This window comes from Trachemys scripta, chromosome 18 (assembly GCF_013100865.1).
Source record: "Trachemys scripta elegans isolate TJP31775 chromosome 18, CAS_Tse_1.0, whole genome shotgun sequence".
NCBI classification, from domain to species: Eukaryota; Metazoa; Chordata; order Testudines; family Emydidae; genus Trachemys; species Trachemys scripta.
The window spans coordinates 3,209,758-3,233,123 of record NC_048315.1 but is presented as its reverse complement, the minus strand read 5'-3'; the positions used below and the strand labels follow the sequence as shown (position 1 = coordinate 3,233,123).

General features: G+C 39.2%; 1 protein-coding gene across 15 annotated transcripts in view; it reads left to right on the top strand.

Moving 5' to 3' along the window:
- The window catches only part of NCOR1 (nuclear receptor corepressor 1), a 104,918-nt gene that overhangs the window by 6,000 nt on the left and 75,552 nt on the right, over positions 1-23,366 (top strand). For 10 of the 15 annotated variants that reach the window (XM_034752313.1, XM_034752320.1, XM_034752319.1 and 7 more), the window contains exons 2-6: positions 14,358-14,532; positions 17,694-17,827; positions 18,311-18,370; positions 20,077-20,269; positions 21,508-21,690. In XM_034752313.1, coding sequence (XP_034608204.1) covers positions 14,425-14,532; positions 17,694-17,827; positions 18,311-18,370; positions 20,077-20,269; positions 21,508-21,690 — 678 coding nt within the window. In that variant the 5' untranslated portion in view covers positions 14,358-14,424. Of the gene's footprint in view, positions 1-12,178; positions 12,461-14,357; positions 14,533-17,693; positions 17,828-18,310; positions 18,371-20,076; positions 20,270-21,507; positions 21,691-23,366 lie in introns of those variants that run through there. The other 5 variants (XM_034752328.1, XM_034752322.1, XM_034752327.1 and 2 more) reach the window with 2 other exon arrangements.

Sequence of the window (23,366 nt, the reverse complement as noted above, 5' to 3'; positions counted from 1 at the left end):
GATCAGGGCTGGGGCAGGGGGTTGGGGCATGGGGAGAGGCTATGGGGTGCAGTCTCCGGGCGGCGCTTATCTCAAGCGGCTCCTGGAAGCAGTAGCCATGTCCCCACTTCGGCTCCTATGCGGAGCCACGGCCAGGCAGCTCTGCACACTGCTCTGTCCGCAGGCACCACCCCTGCAGCTTCAGTTGGCCGCAGTTCCCAGCCAATGGGAGCTGTGCTGGCGGTGGCAGCATGCAGAGTGGAGCCCCCTGGCTGCCCCTACACTTTGGAGCTGGAGCGAGGCCATGCTGCTGCTTCTGGGAGCTGCGTGGAGCGCCCCCCAACCCTGCTCCCCAGCTGGAGTGTCACAGCGCCGGAGCGGGGGGAGCCCCAGACCCCACTCCCCAGCAGGAGTTCGAGGACCAGCTGGCGAGCTGTAGTTTGCCCACACCTGTCCTAGAGTGCTCTCTGATAAATTACACAGTGCTGAATTATAAGGTGACTTCAGGATGGAGTACTTATTTTAACCCTTAATTTCTTTGGTTTTGTTGGGATAAGTCAGATTCCTAAAGGACTATTTTAACTCTATTAATTGTAAGTGTAATGCAGTCCTTTTAAATGAGTTCCTAGTAAGAAACTGCCTTAAGTATTTGTTACATTTTAAAGAAGCAAATCTGCTGCATAACAGTTTATAGTTTGAAACATTGTTGGGCAAAAATGTATTTACAACCGGAATGACTTTCAATGGCTGTCATAGTTTAAGTTTTCCTACCGCTCATTATAGTATATTTCCAGGCAGCTCATAATAGAAAAAATTAGTTTCACATTGTATGAACTTGCATGAGTGAGCATCTTCCATATCCTGAATTAAAATTTCTCTCCAGAAAACTGTTTAAAGCAATAAGTACTACTGATCTAAACCTCTTGTTTGGTCTTTTTCCAAGTGTTAGTTGGTGGGCTTTTCAAAAGAACTCCAATCATCTGATCCCCTGGATTAGCGTTTTGGGTGATACTGGGTCTATTTGAGTGCACTGGTATGGTTAGTTACTTTGAATGATTGCTCCTTATGTTCTATTTTCTTCTGAAATGTTTAGTTTATTAATACTACATCATAATTTGTCAAGTCAATATCTCTTTAATGGTCAAATTCAAAGAGTCTTTTTAAAATCTGGTAGTTTTGATATCCATTAGAGGGAGAAATGGGGCGTGGTAGGAGGATGCAGGTTGGAGAACTGTGACCACACAGCGAACTTCCTGCATGTCCCATTTATTTAAAAGCAGTTTTAGCTAGAGATGGCCTGTCATCAGAGAAGCGATCTTCTATGTCATAATTAGTTTTGATATGTGCCTAAGCTCTTGGTCAAGCATAGAAAAAGCAGACTGTGTGTCTTAAACAGGAAGGATGATTGTGTAGTATATTTCTTATTTATGAGGGTTGAGATCATGTGACATAATGCTTCTAAGCCCAAATGAAATAGGAGCAATTCATGTTCAAATACAAGATTCTGTGAACTTTGCCTTCATGCTATTTGGACTGATTATTATGACTTATTTTCTAGATAGCAGTTTTTCAGGCATGGCTTCCAGTTTTCAGTTCATGAGAGGGCTCTCTTTCATGGTTTTATTCTATATGCTCTTCTCCTATTTGGAACCAATGGGAGTGGAGATGTGGTGAAGAGGAGACCAGGAGATGCATAAAATGTCTTCAGAATGAAAGCTGTCTAATATTGCATGCTTGTCATGTGAAAATTCATATGAAATTTGAAAACCATCATACCTAACTACAGGTGTTGAACTATTCCCTCATTGGTTGTACCTAACCCATCACCGAGCACAAATTTAACCATACTTTAATCAAGAAAATGTTTACACCCTCCTCACTCTAACCAGTGAGTGGAGGACTTCCCCATATCTCATGGTTTCATGTTGTGGGGTGACCTTCCTTGGCCAACGAGTGCTGAGTGGGGGTTCCTTCAGGATATATATGAATGCCAGTCCTTCATTGGCCACAGGCGTAGCTGAAGAGGGATGAAGTGTTTCCTACCTCAGAGACTGCCTTTGCAGCCAGCAAATGAGAAACTAGAAACTGAACTGTACCTCTTGTTTGCTAGCCAATGGTCTGACTTTGTAAATGTTAACATTTGCTTGAGTCACACTTTTTTTTCAAGGTAAGAGGGTTGCTGATTAGATACTACTTAACAGATGTAAATACAGTCTGAGTTCCCTTTCCTTAGGAACAGATTGTTTCAAACATTACATGGCCTAATTACCTTTCATGTGGTCTTCCTTTTAATGCATCTTAGCTTCATTCAACCTAGGCCTTGCATTTCTGTTCACATTAACAACTTTTATTTAACATCCTAAATTACAGCATGGAGATTAGAATACAATGTTGCTGGATAAGAGCATTTGTAAATTGCACCCTATTAACTCCTTAACTTTTGCTTTGGTGGAACATTACTTTTAAACTTAGTAGTTACTTTCCAGAAATGACTTAAACTGGTAATTTAAATAATATTATAGCTTTAAAAATCCTGTAAAATTGGTCCAAATTATTTAACCTGCAATCAGTGTTCATCTTTCAGAATTGCAGCAAAAATTTGTTCTTAATCAAACTTGAATTATTAATATTAAAAGATTGAATAATGTTTCAGAAGTATTTTTATTAAAGTGTTAGGAGTTTGACAGTACTGTAGTCTGTGTTCATGGAAATGTCCTGTTCATAATCAGAATTTTTATATATTTATATTTTGCAGTCTTAGTGTAGCTGGAAAAGTTATGCCGATATTGCGTATTTGCTGATAATGGATAATACATGACATCTTCTTTTTGGCTGCTGTAAATGCTCTTTGGTTTTTGTCATTCCTGTCACTGGCTATATTAGTCTACCCTGTTTTCTTCTCATGTCACTTACAACGTGAACCAGACACAATCTGTAGTTAGTACTTTGGGCATTCAGGAGTACAGCAACACTGCCATGGTGGGGAATACATAATCTCTCAATTTCTTAAAGGGCCCTCACTATGAGGTCTTTGGCCTTAGAAGCAAGCTATTGTTAAAACTGGCCTTAGAAGTTATTGTTAAAACGTTGCCTTCTTAAAGAAGAGATTCTTGTAAAGAGCAACCTATAATTTAAATGTTGCAAAAAGACCCTCCATGCTCCTAATAATGTTTTTGTTGTTGAAATACAAATGCAAGTTTGTTGATTAAGAAGTTAATTTTGCCTGCTGGCTACATCTGCAAACTACAATAACCAGTAGAAGTTTATTTGCATGGATATGCAAATAAAACTACATAGTCAAAACTTTCATTGGGGAAAGAGGAAAAAGATTCTTACCCTTCCAAACCTGCAGTTAAAAGCAAAGAATTTGTTTTGCTCATGATTTAATTTCTTGATTTTTGTTTTCCCGTATCACAGCTGCTCTCAAATAACATTGTACTTGTTATTTGTATTATCATAGTGCCTAGAGCACTAGTCATGGACCAGGAACCCACCTGTTTTGGAAGGACAGTAATAATTCCTTCCTAATAAGTAATTGATACTGGTTATTGACTTTAGCCCAGTGATGTTCTGCAGCATTGATTAATTTCAGTTGGACTCACTATAACAAATAGAAATCCAAATGATTTATAAATATCTGCCCTCCCACATGCCTGCACCTTTTCCCTCTTTCCTACCAGCACAGTGTGGGTGCTCAGTAATTTTTTTCTTCCAATTCCTTTTGCCCCAGGAAGAGTGACTGAGACTGAGGACTAAAATATGCATTTTTTGTAAAAGATACTCTTGTTTGGTTATTTCAGTGCTGTGACTTCCTGCAGAGCTGTTTGCCAGGTACTTGCTAGTTCTCGATCCATGAAAGTGCACATCAGGTGACCTTCAGTGCAGTCTATAAGAGCTCATAATATTTTGCTCAGTTTTTCTAGAAGTAGGTTTGCAGGATGGAGAGGGAGTAACAGTATATCTGAGTGGGTAGGGAGATCTTTGTGGTCTTTGTTAAAGTTTCTAGTTATATTTTTAATTATACAGGACAGAATCCAGGTCAGGCTTCTGTAGTTTAAAAAATAAGTCAGTGTATTATTTCTAATCTATAAAATGTTTTGTAGGTAGCTCGAGAGAAGGCTGATTTGTCAGGTGGTGTTACAGATAGATTACTTTCTGTTGTCCAAGAACAGCTCTTGTAAGCAGCATAAGGATGAGTGACATTTCCCATTGTACCACAAAAACTGAAACTGAAATTATCATTTTTTCAAATGTCAGTCAAATTCAGTTTTGATATTGAAATGGTAACACTCAGTAAGATAAGGAAACGTTTGTGTCAGGACAGGAAGGCTGTAATTGTAGCACGTACTGCACTGTTGCACAGACACACGCACCTGTGTTAATCTTAGTCAATAAGATCCTCATATTTGTTGCAGGTGTAAGAGGGAAATTTTAAGGGAAAGGAGCTACCTGTAAGTAAAGTTCTTGTGACTAAATGGCTTATCCAACTTTTCTTAGGTCTTGTCTACCTAGGGAAATTGACTGGAATAGCTATTCCATAATAGCTCCCCATGTGGACACTTTATTCTGGTGCAGTAATTATTCCAGAATAAAGTGATTTTTATCCCAGAGTAGTATCCACCCAGGGAACTCTTCTACAATAGCTTATCTGGCAATAACTGTATTGTGGTCTGTTTTCCCCATGAAGACAAGGCCTTAGTGTAGAATCCTTTGGGAATTAAGTTTAGACTTGATTGTAGAAGGAATATAAATGTAAGATGTATGAGAGAGAGAATACTATGGAGCCATGCTGATTTACTAGATTTGACACTGAAAATGCTATTGCTTACCGACTCTTCAGAGACAAGTGGAACACATACAGGGTACGTCTATACTTACTTCCTGGTCCGGATGTAAGCGATCGATTTTTCTGGGATCGATTTATCGTGTCTTGTCTAGATACGATAAATCGATCCTGGATCGATCCCGGAAGTGCTTGCTGTCGACGCCGGTACTCCAGCTCAGCGAGAGGAGTATGCGGCATCAACGGGGGAGCCTGCCTGCCGCGTCTGGACCCGCGGTAAGTTCGGACTAAGGTACTTCGAATTCAGGTACGTTATTAACGTAGCTGAATTTGCGTACCTTAGTCCGAAGTGGGGGGTTAGTGTGGACCAGGACCAGTATTAAATCATGTCAGGCTATTTGTACAAATATTGGTCAGACGCAATTCTGTTGATCCGGTTGATTCTGTGTACACATAGATAAAAATGGTTTAGAGTGAACAGATCAAATGTAACATTTTTCTAACCACAAATTAGAACTCTGTCATTGAAAGTGTGTGTGTGTGTGTGTGTGGGGGGGGGGGGAATGTGAATACCTTTTGTGATTTTTTTTGTTTTGTTTATTTTTATTTTATTTTAAAGCTTCACTTTACATGTTGCAGTTAACTGTGAATCACTATATTCAGCTTTTAAAAGTAAGAGTTACTTTTAGTAATTGCCCCATCATGACTTCAGGAGTTGGACTGCTAGAATTCTCAGTAGTTTAAATGGTCTTTCTCCAAGTTCTTCTCAATGAAGATTTAGATCAGCTGTCTCCACACACCCACTCACCTCTTCCCCCTCCCTAAATAAAATATATTCCAACTCTGAAAGTTCAAAATCGCTCCAAGTTTTTTCTTGCTAATGAGTTACATTAGAATGTTGGTATAAATACCTTCTGAATGCTATCATAGTATTTAATTCTTTCTAAAACTCTAGCTGCTCTTTCTGGGTTTCCCTGGAACATAATTTGTCAATACTAATAGTCTTTTACTTCATGTATGATGATTTCTTAATATTTGCAGTTTAAATATGTTAACTGGATTTGATTAATATATTTTAGAGTTCCTTGAGTAATTGGAAAGAGAAAACCCAACAGCATTGTTTTGTGTGACTTTCTTGGACAATATAGTACTATTCCCAGTCATGCTTTTGGGGGCCCCTAAAGCTTAAGACATTTCTAATTAACTGAGCATCATGATTATAAAATGTCAATAGGGCCTTATGTGCCCCATAACTTGGTATCTTAATAGAGATAGGAATGGCAATTTTTGTGATTGTACCCTTTCTACAAAAAAATGTTGTACATAACTATTTAAGACTAAAAAGTCCTCAAGGGACAGTTTAGATATTTTTAGATTTCTTGTCACAGAAAATGAAGAAGGCAGTACGAATGTATGGAATTACAATAAAAGAAAACAAGTAGCTTACAATAAAATGCTAATTAAAATAAAATCACAATGCATTATTTTAATTCATCATGATAGCATATGTCCAAGGCCCTGGACATGAACATGTCACTTCTGAGATTTTGGAGGCCAAAGTAATAAATGATCCACAGCACTTATGAAGAGGATCTTAACGTTTTTAAAGAATACATTTTTATTTGTTCTACAAAAGTGTTTTCCCAGTTATAATATAGAACTTCCTAAAATGGCTAGTGCCTTTATGTGAATTACTGATGTTGATCTATTAAAGAAATCAATTACATTTTTTAAAAAGTGCAGTAAGATTTATATGTACTTTAAGGATTCTTTTCAATCTCTTGTCATTGTCTCCAACAGAATGCACACTGAAAGGAGTGAAGTGAAGTATATCTCCTGCATTTCTTGTATGTAAAGCACAGTATAAATATGAGTGTGTTTGGAAATCAACCTTCTGATTGGTTCCTGAGTTGAAGCAAAGAGTGCTCTGTTTTGGAGTTGGTCTCTTATGCTAATGTTTCTGTAGCTAAATGTTCTTGTCCATTTCTGTAATACTTAGCAGGGAGGTTTCTTGTTCTAAGACTCAGGGCTCCCACTGATCGCTGTTTCAGACCACTAACTATCTGTGTGGTTTTTGTTTGTTTGTTTGTTTTTTTTTTAAACTAAAATTCTTCATTGCTGTTTTTCTTGAATGGCTATCTTGTGACTCCATTGATAATGAAGCAGGAAACTGGTGACTGCAGAGCTGTTAACTTGCATGGGATAGATCTGACTCTGAATACCATGTATAAATGGATTGAGAGTGGTAAAAATGAGTTATCAATCTGGAGTGTTAGGAATTGTATTACAAAGCTGAAGTCCAAGCGTGGTATTGATTTTTACTGTTTCTTTTTCCTTTTGTGTTGGGTAGCTTTCAGAGATGTTAATTTGCTATTTATGCATTACTTGTTAGATGTAGATTATGATTAGCTGACAATATGAAAACATTTCCAGTGGATGTTTCTGGCAAATAAGTGTATCCTGTTTTAGAGACCTATCAGTTATCCAACCTGTGTGATTGACATATGCAACTTTTGTTAGCATTAATAAAGTTCTGTGAAACTTTACCCATATTGATGGCACACTAGACCAGGGGTTCTCAGGACAAATTTTTGGTGGCCTCAGAGTGTGGCCACTAACTCTTGTTGGTGGCCACTCTTAAGACCTCTTAGTATTTTTCCTAAAATACTTAAGTAACTTTAGGGAAAACCAAATAAACATGCACATATACATGTCCAAATCATTGTAATTTATTTATTGCTAGCTAGTACGTCTGTTGTGAAAAGGTGATATTTACAAACATACAAGTATCACATTTTGCAGCAGACTTGCTCAGCCTTGGCAAGCCTGGAGATAAATTAAGCCTTGGATGGAAGGTCGGGGGAGACAGCGGGGGCTGGACCCTGAACCCCCATGGCCAGAGCCCGAAGCCCTGCAACCTGGGTCCAGGGACAGAGTGTTGGTTGCTGGGGCCTGCCACTGTGCAGCCAGAGCTTGGGGCTGGAGCCCAAAGCCCCATCCCAGGGGTAGAGCCCAAAGCCTGAGCCCCACCACCCCTGGGAAGGTGGGGAATTCACCGGCTGCCTGCTCCTCCACCATGTGCCCCAGGTGTCTCCAGAGGTGGCAGGGCCCAACCTCTACTGGTGGCCCCAGCAACCAACACCAAGGTGGTGTATCCAGGAGCAACAAAGAGGGGAGGGGCCGCTAAGAAAAACCCCTGGTGGCTGCATTTGAGAAAGGTTGCACTAGACCTCTTAAGCTTATTGGCGCAGAATTCTATATTGTACTGTAATAACCAGATTTTATAGGTCTCCACTTTGCAACGCGTGTTGTGAAATCATTTTCTTGCACAAATAACTCAAATAACTATCACAGGAACATGCATACTTTTAAAACTTAGACAGTAATGTCAACAGTCAATCTTATGTGGCATCTATCAGGAACTTTGGGCAGCTTGAATTTAAATTTAAATTCGTTTTCTGATTTATTCCTACCTAGCTATGTTCCCGTATAGTTTTCTTATGGCTTTGACCACAGCTCTCCTACTCCCCTTCTCACAGTATCACCATTTCCCTGTAATTTTTGTCCTCCTCCTCTACTCCTCCCAACAGCTTCAGCTTCTCTTATTTCACTGTCCCCATCTATGTTCCCCAGTCCCCTTTTGGCAGTTCAGATCCATAGCTCTCCATAGTTGCTGCCTCCTTCTCTCTGGTGACATCTACATCTGTACCACACTTTTCCCTGGCACTATCTCCCTGGCCCTGATTCTCCCCCCCCCCACTTCATACCTGTTTCCATCTCCCTCTAGAATACTCAGTCCATCAAAAAAAAAAGGGGGGGGAGGACACCCCACAACCCCCCAAAATGCAGTATTATCTCCCACTACCTCATCTACACCACAAAGTTAGGTCAACACAAATCAACTTGTGTCAATCTATTAATGTATTTGTCTACACTCAAATTTGTTTCTGGTCAACCTAAATGTCTGTTATGGTGATTGAGTAAAACCATCTCCCCAAACAGTGTAGAGCCATGGTAGACCTAATGTGGTCAACACAATGTGAGTGTAGACACTGGATGACCTGTGTTGAACCTAACCATCTTCCAGCCACTGTCCAATAGTACCACAGTCCCTGCAACAGTGACCATCTGCTCACAATTTTAAACTCCACTGCATAGGAGTAACATAGACTGGCATGCTTCCAAACCCTCCACCAAAAAACCCCCTATGTTTTTTAAATATCTTTTCCTGATTGCTTCCCATGGTGCACATACCTAGAAACTCACCGTTGTTTGTGTCTACCGTACCATGGCTCCACATACACACAGGCATTAGACATGCGCCTGCGTGGAGCAGCAGGAAGAATTAAATCTCTTGGGTCTGTAGGGGGGAAAGAAGACTATGCAAGCACAGCTGTGGAACAGGTGTAGAAACATGGACATGTATGAATGGATGTCAAGGGGGATGTAGGCAAAGGGGTGCATTGGGGATTAGAAAGCGAATGAACTTTGCCAGGGATACCACAAAGTGAGGGAGGGCAACAAGAAATCTGGTGCTGCCCTCAAAGACCTGCCACACTTGCAATGAACTTCATGCCGTACTTGACGGTGGCCCCACCGGCACACTGCAGAGCTCTGTGGACACCTTGGAGGAGCCTGAGTGAAGACTTCTGCCATGAAGAGGGAGGGGAAGGAGGAGAAAAAGGGAGGAGATGCGACGGGGGACACCAACTATGCTGCAACCCAGGAAGACCTGTTTGGAACTCCACAGGAGTCTAGCCAGTCTCGCCAGGAGAGCATAGAAGAGCCTGCTGATGAAGGAGCAAGAAGGTAAGTGTGTGCACACAGTTTTCCTTATAATGTTTATTTGCTTTTGCTTCCCTCCTGAGAAGGGAGTTTTGAAACTTAATCTTTCCCTTTCCGTTGGAACTGTAAATTTATTGGTGCATCTCTTTTTTTTTTTTTTTTTTTTTTTTTTTTTTTTTTTTAATCAGCAACTTCTTGTGTGGTGGCCTTGAGAAGTGCCTCCTTTACACATGCAGAATGCCTGACCCTGGTGAGGAGAAGGAAGAGGACTAGGGAAGATGTGTTTGGCGAGATCCTGCAAGCCAGAGGTTCATCGGACTGAACAAAGATCTTGGAGGGCCACTATGACCAAGAGCATGAGAAGGACAGAGAGGATAGGCAAAAGGCCCAGGTGTGCCAGGAAGACACATAGTGGAAAATGCACTGCGACATAACGGGTCTTCTCATTAAACCCAAGGGGTGCAGATGCTGGCTCACCTACATGTCCAAAAATCCTAGACTCATCAGCCTTTGCACTGTTTGGAGAACTCAGTGCTTGCTGTTCCCTATATCCCCAAGATACCATGTGACATCATGGACCACTTGCTTACCCCTACTCTACTCAAGAGGAACAACAAGGAAAATCACAGCTTCATATACAGAGACCTGTGAAAACCACAGATTGGTGCATGCGAAGCTGCAACTGACTACATTGAACTATCTTTTTGTTTACACAAATAGATGTAAATGTTGACTTCTTTTTCAACAGGAATTTAAAAAGTTTCACCCCATTAAATTATGTTAAAAGTTTGAATAATGTATGTATATGTTTGTACTCTGATTTTATTCACCTAATTTTTGCACTCAAATTATATTTATTAATTCACAACAAGTATTATGGAATGCATAACTGCAGTCAAGAAATCAAACTACTTATAAATGCACCACAGAATTGGTAATGTCAGTAAAACATGGAGCCATATTTATAAATGTATGGCATGCACAACACAATTCATAGCAACAGGCAAAGCCCCAGGCCCAACAGTATTTATAACTTGCAGGAGACACAACACAATATATATTAGCAGGCAACTCTCCGCCACCCCCCAATATATTATTTAAATTACACAAGACAGATGCCAGAGAAAAGTACAGTGGCTGACTGTGAAGCATCCCTCAAATACATAGTTCCACATTGGGCTCTTCTAATAGCACTGGTGTCTGGCAGTTCAAATTCAGGAGAGAGACGAATATTCCACCTCACCCCTTCTCCTTGGTGGCAGTTTTTCTCCCTTTTCCTCACATATATTATGCAGCACACAACATGTAGATATAACCATTAGGATATTTTTCTTGCTGTGATCTAATCTAGTGAGTAAACAACCCTTCAGTGTACCAGAAGTACATTCCATAGACATTCTGCACCTGCTGAGCTGATATTTGAATCTTTCCTTGGTGCTGTCTGGATGGCCAGTGGCTGGGTCCCCGAGAATCACTGTTGGCATTTCCCCATCTCCAGTGATAATCCACTGCACAGGAAAGACTGGCCCTGCATGCAACTTCTTGAACCATCCTGTGTTCTTAATGACACAGGTGTCTTGCACCTACCCTGACCAACCTATCTTGATATCAGTGAATCAACCCCTGTGATCCACTAGCACTTACATGACCATGGAAAAGTATCCTTTTTTGTTGATGTACTCAATAGCAAGGTTGGCTGGTGCCAAAATAGGGAGATCTGGTCCATCTATCTCCCCATGGCAGTTCAGGAACCCCATAGTTGCAAATCCATCCACTATGCCTTGCCTTCCATTAATCATAGCATGGCATAGCTGGAGGCAATTAATGACCTTACACACTTGCATGACAGTGGCCCCCACAGTGGCCCCAACTCCAAAATCATCCCCTGACCAGTAGCAGTCTGGCTTTGCAAGCTTCCAGGTCATGATTGCCACTTGTTTCTCCACTGTCAATATAGGCCTTGTTTTGCTATCTCTGCAGTGGAGGGCTGGCACAAGCTCAGCGTGCAAATCCAGGAATGTGACTTTTTGCATCTGAAAGTTCTGCAGCCACTGTTCGTTGTCCCAAACATGCATTATAATGTACTTCCACCCGTAAATGCTTGTTTCTCAGCACCAGAATAGTGCTCCACCGTCTGCAGCTGCTCCATGAATGCCACCAGCAACCTAAGATTTTTTTCACTAAGTCCATTAACAAACTCTTCTTGAGGATATCCTCATGTTCCCCATTGTGATCCCATTGTTTCAGTACTTCCTGCAGGTCTACAAATGCAGGAGAATCATTTGTTGTGTTAGCAATAACACTGGGATAACCCTTCTCATGGTGCACCGTTCTTTATATCCATGCAAGCACTCCTGGTGAGTACGTACATTGCGGATGCAATCAGCCAAGTATGCACGTGCACAGGTGATGTACAAACTTCATTGGCTGTGTTATGATGTAAATTGTGTGGACCAAAGTTTGTGGAGTAGACATGGTCTCCATTCTCCACCTCTTGGCTCACTGTGACCTGGATTACTCCTGACGCTATTTCTGCAACCTCTTTTTTTTTTCCCCTCTCTTTTCTCTAGCCTCTTCTCTCGCTCCTGTTTTTGACAATAATAAAAAATAGCTTTACAGCTTGAGAGCTTGAAAGTTGGCATGTTTCTAGTTCACAATGAGGAAGTCACTGGAAAAAACAAATGACTGAGCATTTTCACATGTACAATGTGAAGTTTCTAAAGTTGTTGATGTTGCCATGGAGTCTGAACACCATCAGGGAGTTAGAGGGAGGATAGTCATGCCTCTTTTCTCTACACCTCTCCTCATCTCTTTCCATCATTCTCAACCTGAGACTCGCAGATTCTGTTCCCCTAATAAAACTTGCATCTTTGCATGCCATTGCTCAACCAACAGAGACCAGATGTGCTGCCTGTAAGTTTTCACACACAATTTTATTTTGCCTGTTTCTTTTTTGTTTTCCTGATGCCTTAAAGGAATGTGATCAAATAAAATATATATTTTTAATAAATTTACTAAAAACAGAAATTTAAAAATTCAGATTTCCTCCTCCCCCCATTTATGCTGTTTGCACCATGATTTCACTTAGCTGAGATACTGAATGTAGACTATTCACTTCCCTTGATAAGTCAGTTTGTGGTCAGGTTTCATTTGCATTTTGTCAGACTATTGCCTCATGTGCATCTCTAGCACAATGCAATGTTTGAGTTGCCAAAGCTACCATGGAATGTCTACCTAGCTTTTTTTTAAATATTTGTTTGTTTTTTAAATTGATTTTATGTTTTATGGAAGTTTTGTTTTCAGAAACCCAAATTCTGGGCCAGATTTGGCCCAGAAAGCATCCCTTGAATTCAACTTTAAGTCTCATTTAGACAGCCACAAATCAGGAAATAGAGAAAAGCATTCAAGGATTTTATATCTCAGCTGTACTCTCACACGTGTGGATTAAAGTAGTATTTAAAAGCATGAACACTTCCTTTTTTCCCCCCTGCTATGTTAAGTACTCATAACACTTAATGTGTAATATTGTGCAAAACTAAAGATCCATACCGCATGAAACATACTTGTCAAACAGGTAGGAACAACATACTACAGATATACCATTGGGCAACAGATTGGTAATAAGGAAAAAAGGCTGGCATGTGTATGTGTTTTGTATTTAACAACTAAGACTGTAGAGACTATATAAGAATACTAGGTTAGTTGTTCATGACAACTTATGTTGCTAAACAGATGGGTTGCTGAATTTTCTCAGCTGGAATTATTTCAAGGTGTGTGCCTTCGTTCTTGGATGAAAGTGATAACTGAGTACAGAGGTCACAAGTACATGTATCACCATGTCCAGTTCTGCCCCCCCCCAGATGGGGGCACGCTCTTCTGGCTAGTTGCAGATGAAAGTGGGTAGTTTTTTGTTGCCATAGCTATTCGGATATCAAGTAGCAATAAGAATTTCCAAGACTGTGGACTGCTTTACATTAGCTTCAGTCAAGTTCTCGGTAATGGAGTTTGTATGTTTGTGTGCTTAAAAAAGGCTAGTTCTTCAAAGCTTCTTCCTACAAGCATTGCCTCAGTCTTGGATGGGTTCTATGCAAACTAGGTACCTTTTAGTTTGTGCCAGCAGCATCTACACAGGGCATTAAGAGTACAACACTTTGGAGCACTTTGCAATTCACATCACTGTAGTCCATACTGGAATGGAGTGTAGACATAGCCTGAGACTGCTAACAAGGCTGCCATTTTTAATAATGGCTTTTATGCGTGCCTGCCTACCTAAGAACTAAGGCTGCCAAGCTGCCATTCAATAGTAATAACTTCTTGTAGGGTCCAATAGAACTGGTGACATAGTGAATACTGACCCATCTGGCCTCAAGATTCACTTAATAAGGAAGTACGGAACCATTCATATCCATTTACCAAAAAAAAAAAAAAGTTCCCAAAGAAAAGAGGTGAATTTAGCTCATTACACCTTATCCTAAGGTAGTTACCACCATACCATTTGGCTATATAAGAACTCCTTTAAGTGACCTATTTAAAAAGTAAAATCTTTCTAATTAAATTGACTGTTAAAATGATGTACTCTGACAATATAATTCTCAAACCCTTTTGTAGCTAATGCTGACCCCTCTGTTTTTGAGCCCATTTAAGAACAGCTAACAGGATTCAAACTAGAGCAACCTATTGAATAAATGTATCGGGCGCGTAGAGAAGCTTTTACTGGTAATGGTTGTTTTGCTTAGGTGACTATGGTTATAATGTGTTGGAAGTACATCTGGTACTTCATTGCTTATCAGTGTTCTTTTTTCCCCTTTAGGCGGTTTCCTAGAAACATGATTGCTTGCTCGTGTTGATCTCAGTTTGTGAAGACTCCTTCTCTGATAATGTCAAGTTCGGGCTACCCTCCTAACCAAGGAGCATTCAGCACAGAACAGAGTCGTTATCCTACTCACTCTGTCCAGTACACCTTCTCTAACCCTCGACATCAGCAGGTAAGGAGCAGATACCATGCAGATTACAGCCTGAACCTATCATTCGGGTATTTTGCTCATGCCAAATGTGTATTTTTACCTACTTAATCCTAGGCCATGGATGTTTTGAAAAACAATGAAATTTCAGAGTATTGAACCTAAATAAAACGGATGAGGGGAATTTACATACTTATGTTCTGTCTTCCTTCGATGGAATTTGGCCAGTGCACCAAGGTTAATACCTCTAATTAAACAAAATGTGGGATATGGTTTTAAATATTTCTGGCCGTATTTTAATGCCTTATCTAAAAGGTGTCCCTTCCAGCTCCCTAACTCCATAACGAGGTGTTGCGTCAAAGGGGTTTGAGTTTATCCTTACTTCCTGCAGCACTGTAATTTGTGAAATCTGGTGAGATCCCAGCCCAAGGTGGTAAGACTGTTATGGTGATAGTAGTAGTAGTCTACCAAAATATTAAAACCATGCAGGCATCCTAAGTGAAATGTTCAGATTGTCAGTTATGTGCTACTTCCTATTTTCATTTCTGTAAATCCCCTCAAGAAAAATGTTATCTGTTTCAGTGTTTAGTTAGTTTGTCTTAGTGTGCAAGTGAGTGGAGCAGCAATATATATTTGGCAAATAGAGAATCTTCTCTCTAAAATAAGGCAGTCTTTTTTGATTCTCACTTCCTTTGGTTTTATTTTCATTTATTTTTAATGTTGAAAACTCAAATGTAAATATGTGTAAACCAGAGTGGAATGACAGAAGAGACATTTTGACCACTGAGCAAAGCTGCTGCCAATTTTGGTTTGCTAAATAGTTGGTCAAAAAAGTTTTTTTGCTGAAAACGTTAGATTTTATAAATTGCACACATCTTCTGTTTGTTGGCTTGGATCTCTTGGGATTAAAATCAAGAAGATTTAAATGTCTTTTGAATATAATACCATATATTGTGAAATTAATACAACTTTTCTATTTTTGTGGTGGGTTTTGTCCTAATTGGAACATACAATCCCCAAGGAACTCATTGAAAATCATTTTCTTTTTTTGGTCTTCTTTTTAATTTAGTAATGCTTAATTACTAGACTAGGTGTAGCCAACATGGAAGAGAGGCTGGATTTCTATGCAATGGAAACACTAATTTTTCAACAATGTGCAAAGATGACTTTTATATAATCTTTGACAAATCTAATAACGTTTTCTGAGTTAAAAAGTGACCTGTCAAATGCTGTGACAGAATGGTTCCTACAAGTGCCATAGGAGGTCAGTCTCAGGAAGGGAGGGAGTGTCTCTACTCTGGGGCACAGGAGCTCTCCATGAGAGCTTACCAGTGCCTAGCTCCTCCTCTTCCTTCGCTATAAGAACATTGAACTAGATCCCTGGGTATGCCAAAGCAATACTTAGTACACCTGGATGTGTGTGTGGGGAGTAATGTGGGTTTACAATACTACTTTCCCACTGATTTCCTCGACACCCCCCCCCCCCCCCCCCCAGTCATTGAGGGGTAGCAGGAGCCAAACTGGCCCTTGGCCCAAGTTATTCAACTTGGGGCAGCTCTCGCTTGTGTCCATGAATAGCGGTCTCCAAAGTGCTGCTCTGCTTGCTAGGATTACCAAGATGAATTGCACTCTGGCCTTGCCCTCACTCACCCCCAACCTGCCCTAGGATGTGCCCATGCTGGGTCGGCTGGGACGGACTGGTGTAGGGCTCACTATATCAGGGTTCCCTTACACTAGGGAAATCCTCAGCTGCTCCCTTAATGTAGCTTAGAGTCCATGTTGCACCACTGGAGTAATGCAAAGGGGACTCGAGGGATTGAAGATCTGGCCTCCTATGTGCTCCGTGGTCACTGGTGGGAAGCTGGATAAATCTCCTGGCTAATGAGCAGGTTGAGGGTTATTTTGCATGTTAAGAGAGAGTGTTCATTGTATTTTAAAGAAAATGGAAATATATAAAAAGACCCATGTTAGAATAAATGTTGTTGTTGTTTAGATTAGTGTCTCCTAGACCTCCCTTTGATTGTAAACTCCATGGGTCGCATCTTTGCCTGTTCTGTATCATGCTGAATACAATGTCACATTTCAAAATATCTTGAGCTGCAAATGTAGAAAACTGATACCCTTGAGGCAAAAAAACATATTTCTGTGGTGGTGTTTGTGACTTGGGTCCATGAAGGTAAATTGAGGGGCTATTCCGTTGCATATTTCATGGTATCGTCACTGAATTTGGTTAAGAATTGCTAGTGACATGTCTTTAGAAGCAAACATTTACAGTTGCTAAAACGTTCAAAATATTACATTCCTATCTTTTGTTTTTTTAAAATCTATTTGAAACCTTAAACTTTAGCTCTTACCAAAGGATCTTTCAAAATGGAGAATTTGTGTGGTAACTGGACAGTTTAAAGCCACTTGTATATTGAGTTCTGATACTTCAGTGGATAGTATTCTGTACTCGTGATATAGTATTGGGGATATAAAACTTTTGCTTTCCAATCATGTTTAAAATGGTTTTAAAAGCTGACTGGTCCTGAGAATATCTGTACTGCATCTTTGCAACTGTTCCCATGTGATTGTAGCAGCTAATCTCCCATGAACAACTGGAGCTAAATATTAATGTCATACCATTTGCAAGTTGTTATTCCAAGCTTTCATATGGCACAGAGCTTTCATTTCTTATAATCTCTGAGTTTAAATCTGTCAAGCTTTGGTTAACAAAGCTCTTCTGGCACTTGTCCAGGACTAAGCATATTAGTCTTGGACCTCAAACCTGGTCTAATTTAGTCACTGTACGTGTCTGCCAGTGTATAGATGCAATCATTTTTCCCTAGACAGGTCTGAATATATTCACTAGGAATGAGTATGTGAATTTCACTCTTATTTTCTTTATATTGCCCCCATTACCAGACCTCCTCTCTTTTGGGCTCCAAATTACCTTGCAATTCCTGTGACGACTGTGATAGTGGATTTTATGACTCTATTTCTCTAATCTATTTCTTTTGGCCATCCGAAAAATGACTAAAAGAAACTTGTCATTTTAAGACTTGAAGCAAGCTGAGAGAATCCGGTCTTGATTTGCAAGAATTATTCAGAAACCATGATTCCTGCATCTCCTGAGTACTTTGGCTCAGTGTCATAGTTTTTGAATTTTCATTCTTGCTTAAATGTCAGGACTATTTTTCATGTAGGAGTTCGCAGTTCCTGATTATCGTTCTTCTCATCTGGAAGTCAGTCAAGCAACTCAACTCTTGCAGCAGCAGCAGCAGCAGCAACTTCGTCGACGGCCTTCCTTACTTTCTGAATTTCACCCAGGCTCTGACAGGTAAGGGCATTCTGTTTATCTTTTAGATACAAGAGAAATCTGTTATGAGTTGAACCAGACTTTATAAAAGGTATATATTCATAATTAAAAAGTCTGCTTCCACAGTTCTTGCTTAAGGACTTAGCTTTATTAAGCACAGGGTTCTCCATTAACTAACAGTATTGGTTTGTTTATGGTATTTGACAATATTTTAGATTTGCCTTGTTTAAATCCCATTGCACAACTCCCCAGCCCACTTGGCTTAAATAAGATGTTTGTTTCCTAGATAGGAAGTGACACCTGTGCTTCACTTCCCCCCACCTCTCCCAACAACTTTCTTAGCAAGCAACTGAGAACCCTCATGTATATCACAAACTAGTTCTTTAGAAATATTTTGGCCATAAGTGTGTAATGTTTGTTTCTTTGAGATACAGTGACAAGTGAAGTTATACAGCAAAATTAAAGAATCATCACAGTGTGAATATTATCCATCATGTTTCCTAGATTTCACTGGGATAAAATTCATACACTTGAATATTCAGCAGAGGGTATTTGTCTGTCTAGGTAAGTAAGAAGCAGCAGAGCTAGTTGGGTTGTCTAATTTGTCATAACAGTATAAAATACTTAAATGTGGTGCAAAAATGCAAACAATTGGTGGTGATTTTTGGCAACAAAGTAATAAAACAATTTACATCACTTGACATAGTTCAGAGTCAAATGTTCTTGCCACTGTTTTGCAAGTTTGTTTATTAAACTAGTCCTGCTTGTATGGTAAATAGATATGACTGCTGTTTTGGCTCCAGCAGATTAATATTGCAGTGCTATAGCTGACTGTTACTGTCATGAAAGCGGCTGTCTGTCTTTTTTTAAATTAAAAACGGTTTGCTTTATAGCAACTAAATATGTTTTGCACTGATGTAACTTAAGGCAGTAAATGTCAGCTAAATACTGATTAACGTTTATTAAGTAATTGTATTTAACTGGATTTACAGCTAAGAGGTATGCGGTGTGCTTTGAATACCAGACTTGAAAATAATTATAAAGATTAATTCAGCCACAGATCTGAATGAGATTTTAATTATCTGAATAAATTTTAGATACTGAGAATGCCCAACTGTGTAGGGGAAAGTTAAGTATTGTGATTGTTTTACTCACTCATTGGTATAATCACATTCTGATGCACAGAGGTATGCATATGATACTCCTTGCAGTGAGGTGAAATTGTACTCCTGTCTTGCACTTACACTACTTCAGATGCAGTGTTGCTCATGGCTCACTCTGATCACAGATCAGAAGTGGTCTGTGCTGATCATTACTCTGGTGATATTTAGTGTGTAAAAATAAATGAATAGCTCCCCGACTCTGGATGCTAAATTGGAATATTCCCAGAAATAATTCCCAAATACTGGGACTGAGATTAACTAGTTGTCTTCATCTTGCAATTTACAAAGAAGACAGCTGGATTTGGTTTAGTGCCATCTAAGTACTAGAGTGCTTTGATAACCGACAGCAGGTAAAAGGACAAACCACTGTTCTCAAATTGTGAAAAGCTCATTCACCAGTTTTGGCAAAATACAGGAAGCCACTGTCATCTCTTCTAGTGAAATCTTCTGAGGTGGTGGTGAAGCATATGAGAGATCTTACTGACATCCTGTGTAATTCACTGCAAAGAAGCTAGTGATGTTGCTATTTTGCTTTGGAAAAAAATGAGCAGGAAGAGTCACTAAATACCTTCCCAGCCCCCAACATAGACGGTAGAGCACTACGGATAAGTACTTGAACTTGAGAGTATGATGTAGACCAAGTTCCAGATAACTTCAGTTACTAATTTAGATATCTATTTAAAATTTCTTCAGAAGAAAAAAAATAATTGAACTACTGTGCTTTTGCATAATTCTGTGGAATGCAATACTAAACTTACCGATGTGAAGTCTTTTTGATGCTCTTTCTGGACCCAAACTTGTTTTCAGATATACTTGAGTAATGGCATAAGTTTCATGGTCTGCTATGAAGTGATGAGCATTTAAATGATCTGTTTGTGGGCTTAAATGAACTTTTAGTCAAAATCCACTTTAAAAATAAAAGCCAATTTTCTGCAATATACCACTTAAAAACTTTTGCCCTCCTCACTATTTAGAAAGAGTTTTGTGACACTCTTTCCTATAGTCTTGGAAATGGGATACAACAATTAAATTATGCACCATATAGATTTTTTGTTGATAATGTATATTTTTAATTTAATTGTTTTTACAATCTCTTTTGTTCCTTAGGCCTCAGGAAAGGAGAACTGGCTATGAGCAGCAATTTCACCCAGGTCCGTCACAGACTGATCATGATTCGTTGGAATCTAAGCGACCACGTCTTGAACAAGTTTCAGATTCCCACTTTCAGCGTGTTAATACGGCTGTCCTGCCTTTAGTACATCCTCTACAGGAGGGATTGCGATCTGCAGATATTAAGAAGGTAAAGACAGTTTTTTTGTTGCAATATTGAAGGTGTGCCTTAATATGTTAGAAAATTGATTAGATGACTATTTTAAAGATCGTTGTGGCTGAAAATAGTATTACAATTTTTAAATGATCAAATTACACCATTTCTGTGATGAGCTATTTAAATATTGACTGCTCACTTTTTAGAAACCTGTTTTTGTTCACAAGTATAGTTGCAAGTTATAGTAGTGTGCTCACTAGCTATGTGTAGGAGTAGTAAAAAAACAACCATCCCAGTAAGTTGCATAATCTGCTTGAAGGTTAATTGTTTCTAGTACAGAATGTTGGAACACTCAACTTATAGCTGCCACTTGAGTTTAATTTAAAAAAACATAACGTCAGCAATATTATATGTAGGTTTCTGTTGAAAAAGTATTAGTGTAGTGATCTCTGCTCCAGTCCTAAACTGCCAGCAGACGGTGACCAACAAAACAGTTGAAATGCCTTTCCCTCTGCAAATCTCCAAGACAATTCCTTGCATTTGGAAATATAATAGGCCTAGAATGCAGCCTATTTATTTAATTGAAAAGTGTTGCCCTTCTGTGACTTTGCATGAAAGACTTTGAGAGGCTGAAGTCAGCGCATCTTAGGTCGACTTACCTGGCTGTGAGGACGGCAGCGAGTCAACCGCTGCTGCTCCCCCGTCGACTCTGCTTCTGCCTCTCGTGAGCTGGAGTTCCAGAGTTGACGGGGATCATGTTCGGGGATCGATTTATCCGCATCTAGATGAGACGCAATAAATCGATCCCTGATAGATCAGTCTCTACCCCACCGATCCTGCGGGTAGTGAAGACCTGCCCTTAGTCATCAGTGCATTCAAGAGTTCATCATGTTTATCTTTAAACATGTCTTCAGAGATCTACTCTTTAACGTGAATGTCCGTGAAGAGTTGAAGATGGCCTAATGGGGCCCTATACTTGTAAATAGATTATGATCTTTTTGTTAATTCCAGGGCTGTATGAAGTAAAAATGACAGGAAAAACGGAGTACTTTTAGAAACTTAAATTTAACTTCAGAATTATCAGTGTTAAAATGATTCTAGGCAGTCGTGTAAGTGGCTGAAAGCTTTGGTCAATTTTATCGTAATACATAATGTTGTCCAATTATAAATTAAGATTTGAGACTACATCTGGCGATTGTAACATAACTAATTTATCTGTCTTTAAGTATTATGTAAGAAAATATGATCAAATTGTTCCTTGTTTATTTAAGGAACCAGCTTTTGGAGGCAAGCATGAAGGGCCATCTTCTCCAATCCCTGGTCAGCCCTGTGGAGAGGACCAGAATGCATCCCCTTCAAAACTGTCAAAGGAAGAGTTGATACAGAGCATGGATCGTGTAGATCGAGAAATTGCAAAAGTGGAACAGCAGATCCTTAAACTGAAGAAAAAGCAAGTAAGTCAACTACAGAGAACACCATAACCAGTGCTATTTTTGTTTTCAGTTGGCAGAGCACAATATTAAAGTGTTCGCAAAAATAAATAAACCAAATTGCTTAATTACAATTTAAGAGTCAAAGTGCTTGTTCTGTGAGCAATGTGTGCTACATAAACTTCTAAATGAGTTGGATGTAATAATCTAGTTCAGAGGTTCCCAAGCTTTTCTTACTGTGTACCCCCTTCCAGATCTAACAGCTGCCCACGTACCCACTTTCAGATTTACCAGTTGCCTGCATACCCCTACCCTTCTCATCACTGATACTTTTTCTTCTTAACACTATCTGTCTTTAGCCATCTGTCCATATTTCACTGTTATGTACAGATATAGTTATAGTGTGACATACAACTGAAAAAAAACCCTCACTAAGTTCTGAGCTCAGTTAGACTGAACCCGCTTTGTATGATGATTGGAGGTGAGGGCTGTGTACATCAGCATCTCTATGTTCTCATTGTTACATCTTGAAGTAAATTAGCTACCATATTTTATATAACAAATTCCCACAGAGTTTTAAAGTTTCATCTGAGTAGCCTATTATGAAAATGCAATAAATAAAATCCACCATCACATAATTTCTCCATGTACCCCCCAGAGAGATCTCGCATACCACAGTTTGGGAACTCCTGATCTACTTCATAAATGCTGGCAGTTTTTCCAAGAATCTTGTTTATATATTAAATAAATAAATAAATAAATCTAGAGATGTTAAGAGTAAAACTACTTAGAAAAACATTGGTAACATTAAATTTTAAGATCTTGAATTCATTAATCTTAAGAATGATTTTTTTTTTTAAATCTTACTTTTTTTTTAGTAAAGCAATATATTTAATGCAGGATTGACTTTTGTAACTATTCTGCTGTAAATTTGCTTAGATCAATAGCTATATATAGTAAAAGAGCAACAACTTCAAACTAAATGCTGCATTATGGTCTTGAAACATTTAATCAGTCTTATGAGTTCTTATTCCAGCTTGTTAGACCTTAGATTAGAACAGCAAAAGAGAACTTGACTGGCTCTTACAATATTTACTGACACATTAGCACTTGTGATTTGTCTCTGTCACTTCCTTGGGTACAAAATCAGTGACTGGTCATGCAGATTTGAGAGAGAGAGAGAGCTATTTATTTTAAAATAGGACCATTAATTGAACCCCTGACTTAAAACTTAAAAAAAAAAAATTGTACTGTAAGTTCTGGGCTACTTTAAATGAACTGTAAAGTTAGGACTTGATCCTGTTCTCTGTACGTGGTATTTTACAAAATCGTAAAAGCTAATTTCTTACACAACGCGATAACACAGCAAATCCTGTATAAGGGGGTAGACATAGCCATTACATTGGAGGTGTATGTTTTTCTTTATTGTATATTTCTGGCTTGCAGGAGGGAAGGATATTTACAGCACAAAGATGAAATTGACATTGATTCATATATAAAGGAATGTTTTGGTGAGAGAGGCAAATCACGAGGTTAATTGCTGTGAAAAACAAATATTGTATATATTTGATGTTACTATAACCTTTTAAACTTGTGTGTGTGTGTGTGTGTGTGTGTGTGTGTGTGTTCAGTAACTTATTTCTGCCATGAAGTATCGTTGTGGATTGTTAGAATAATGATGACAGGAGTTGCTTCAAATA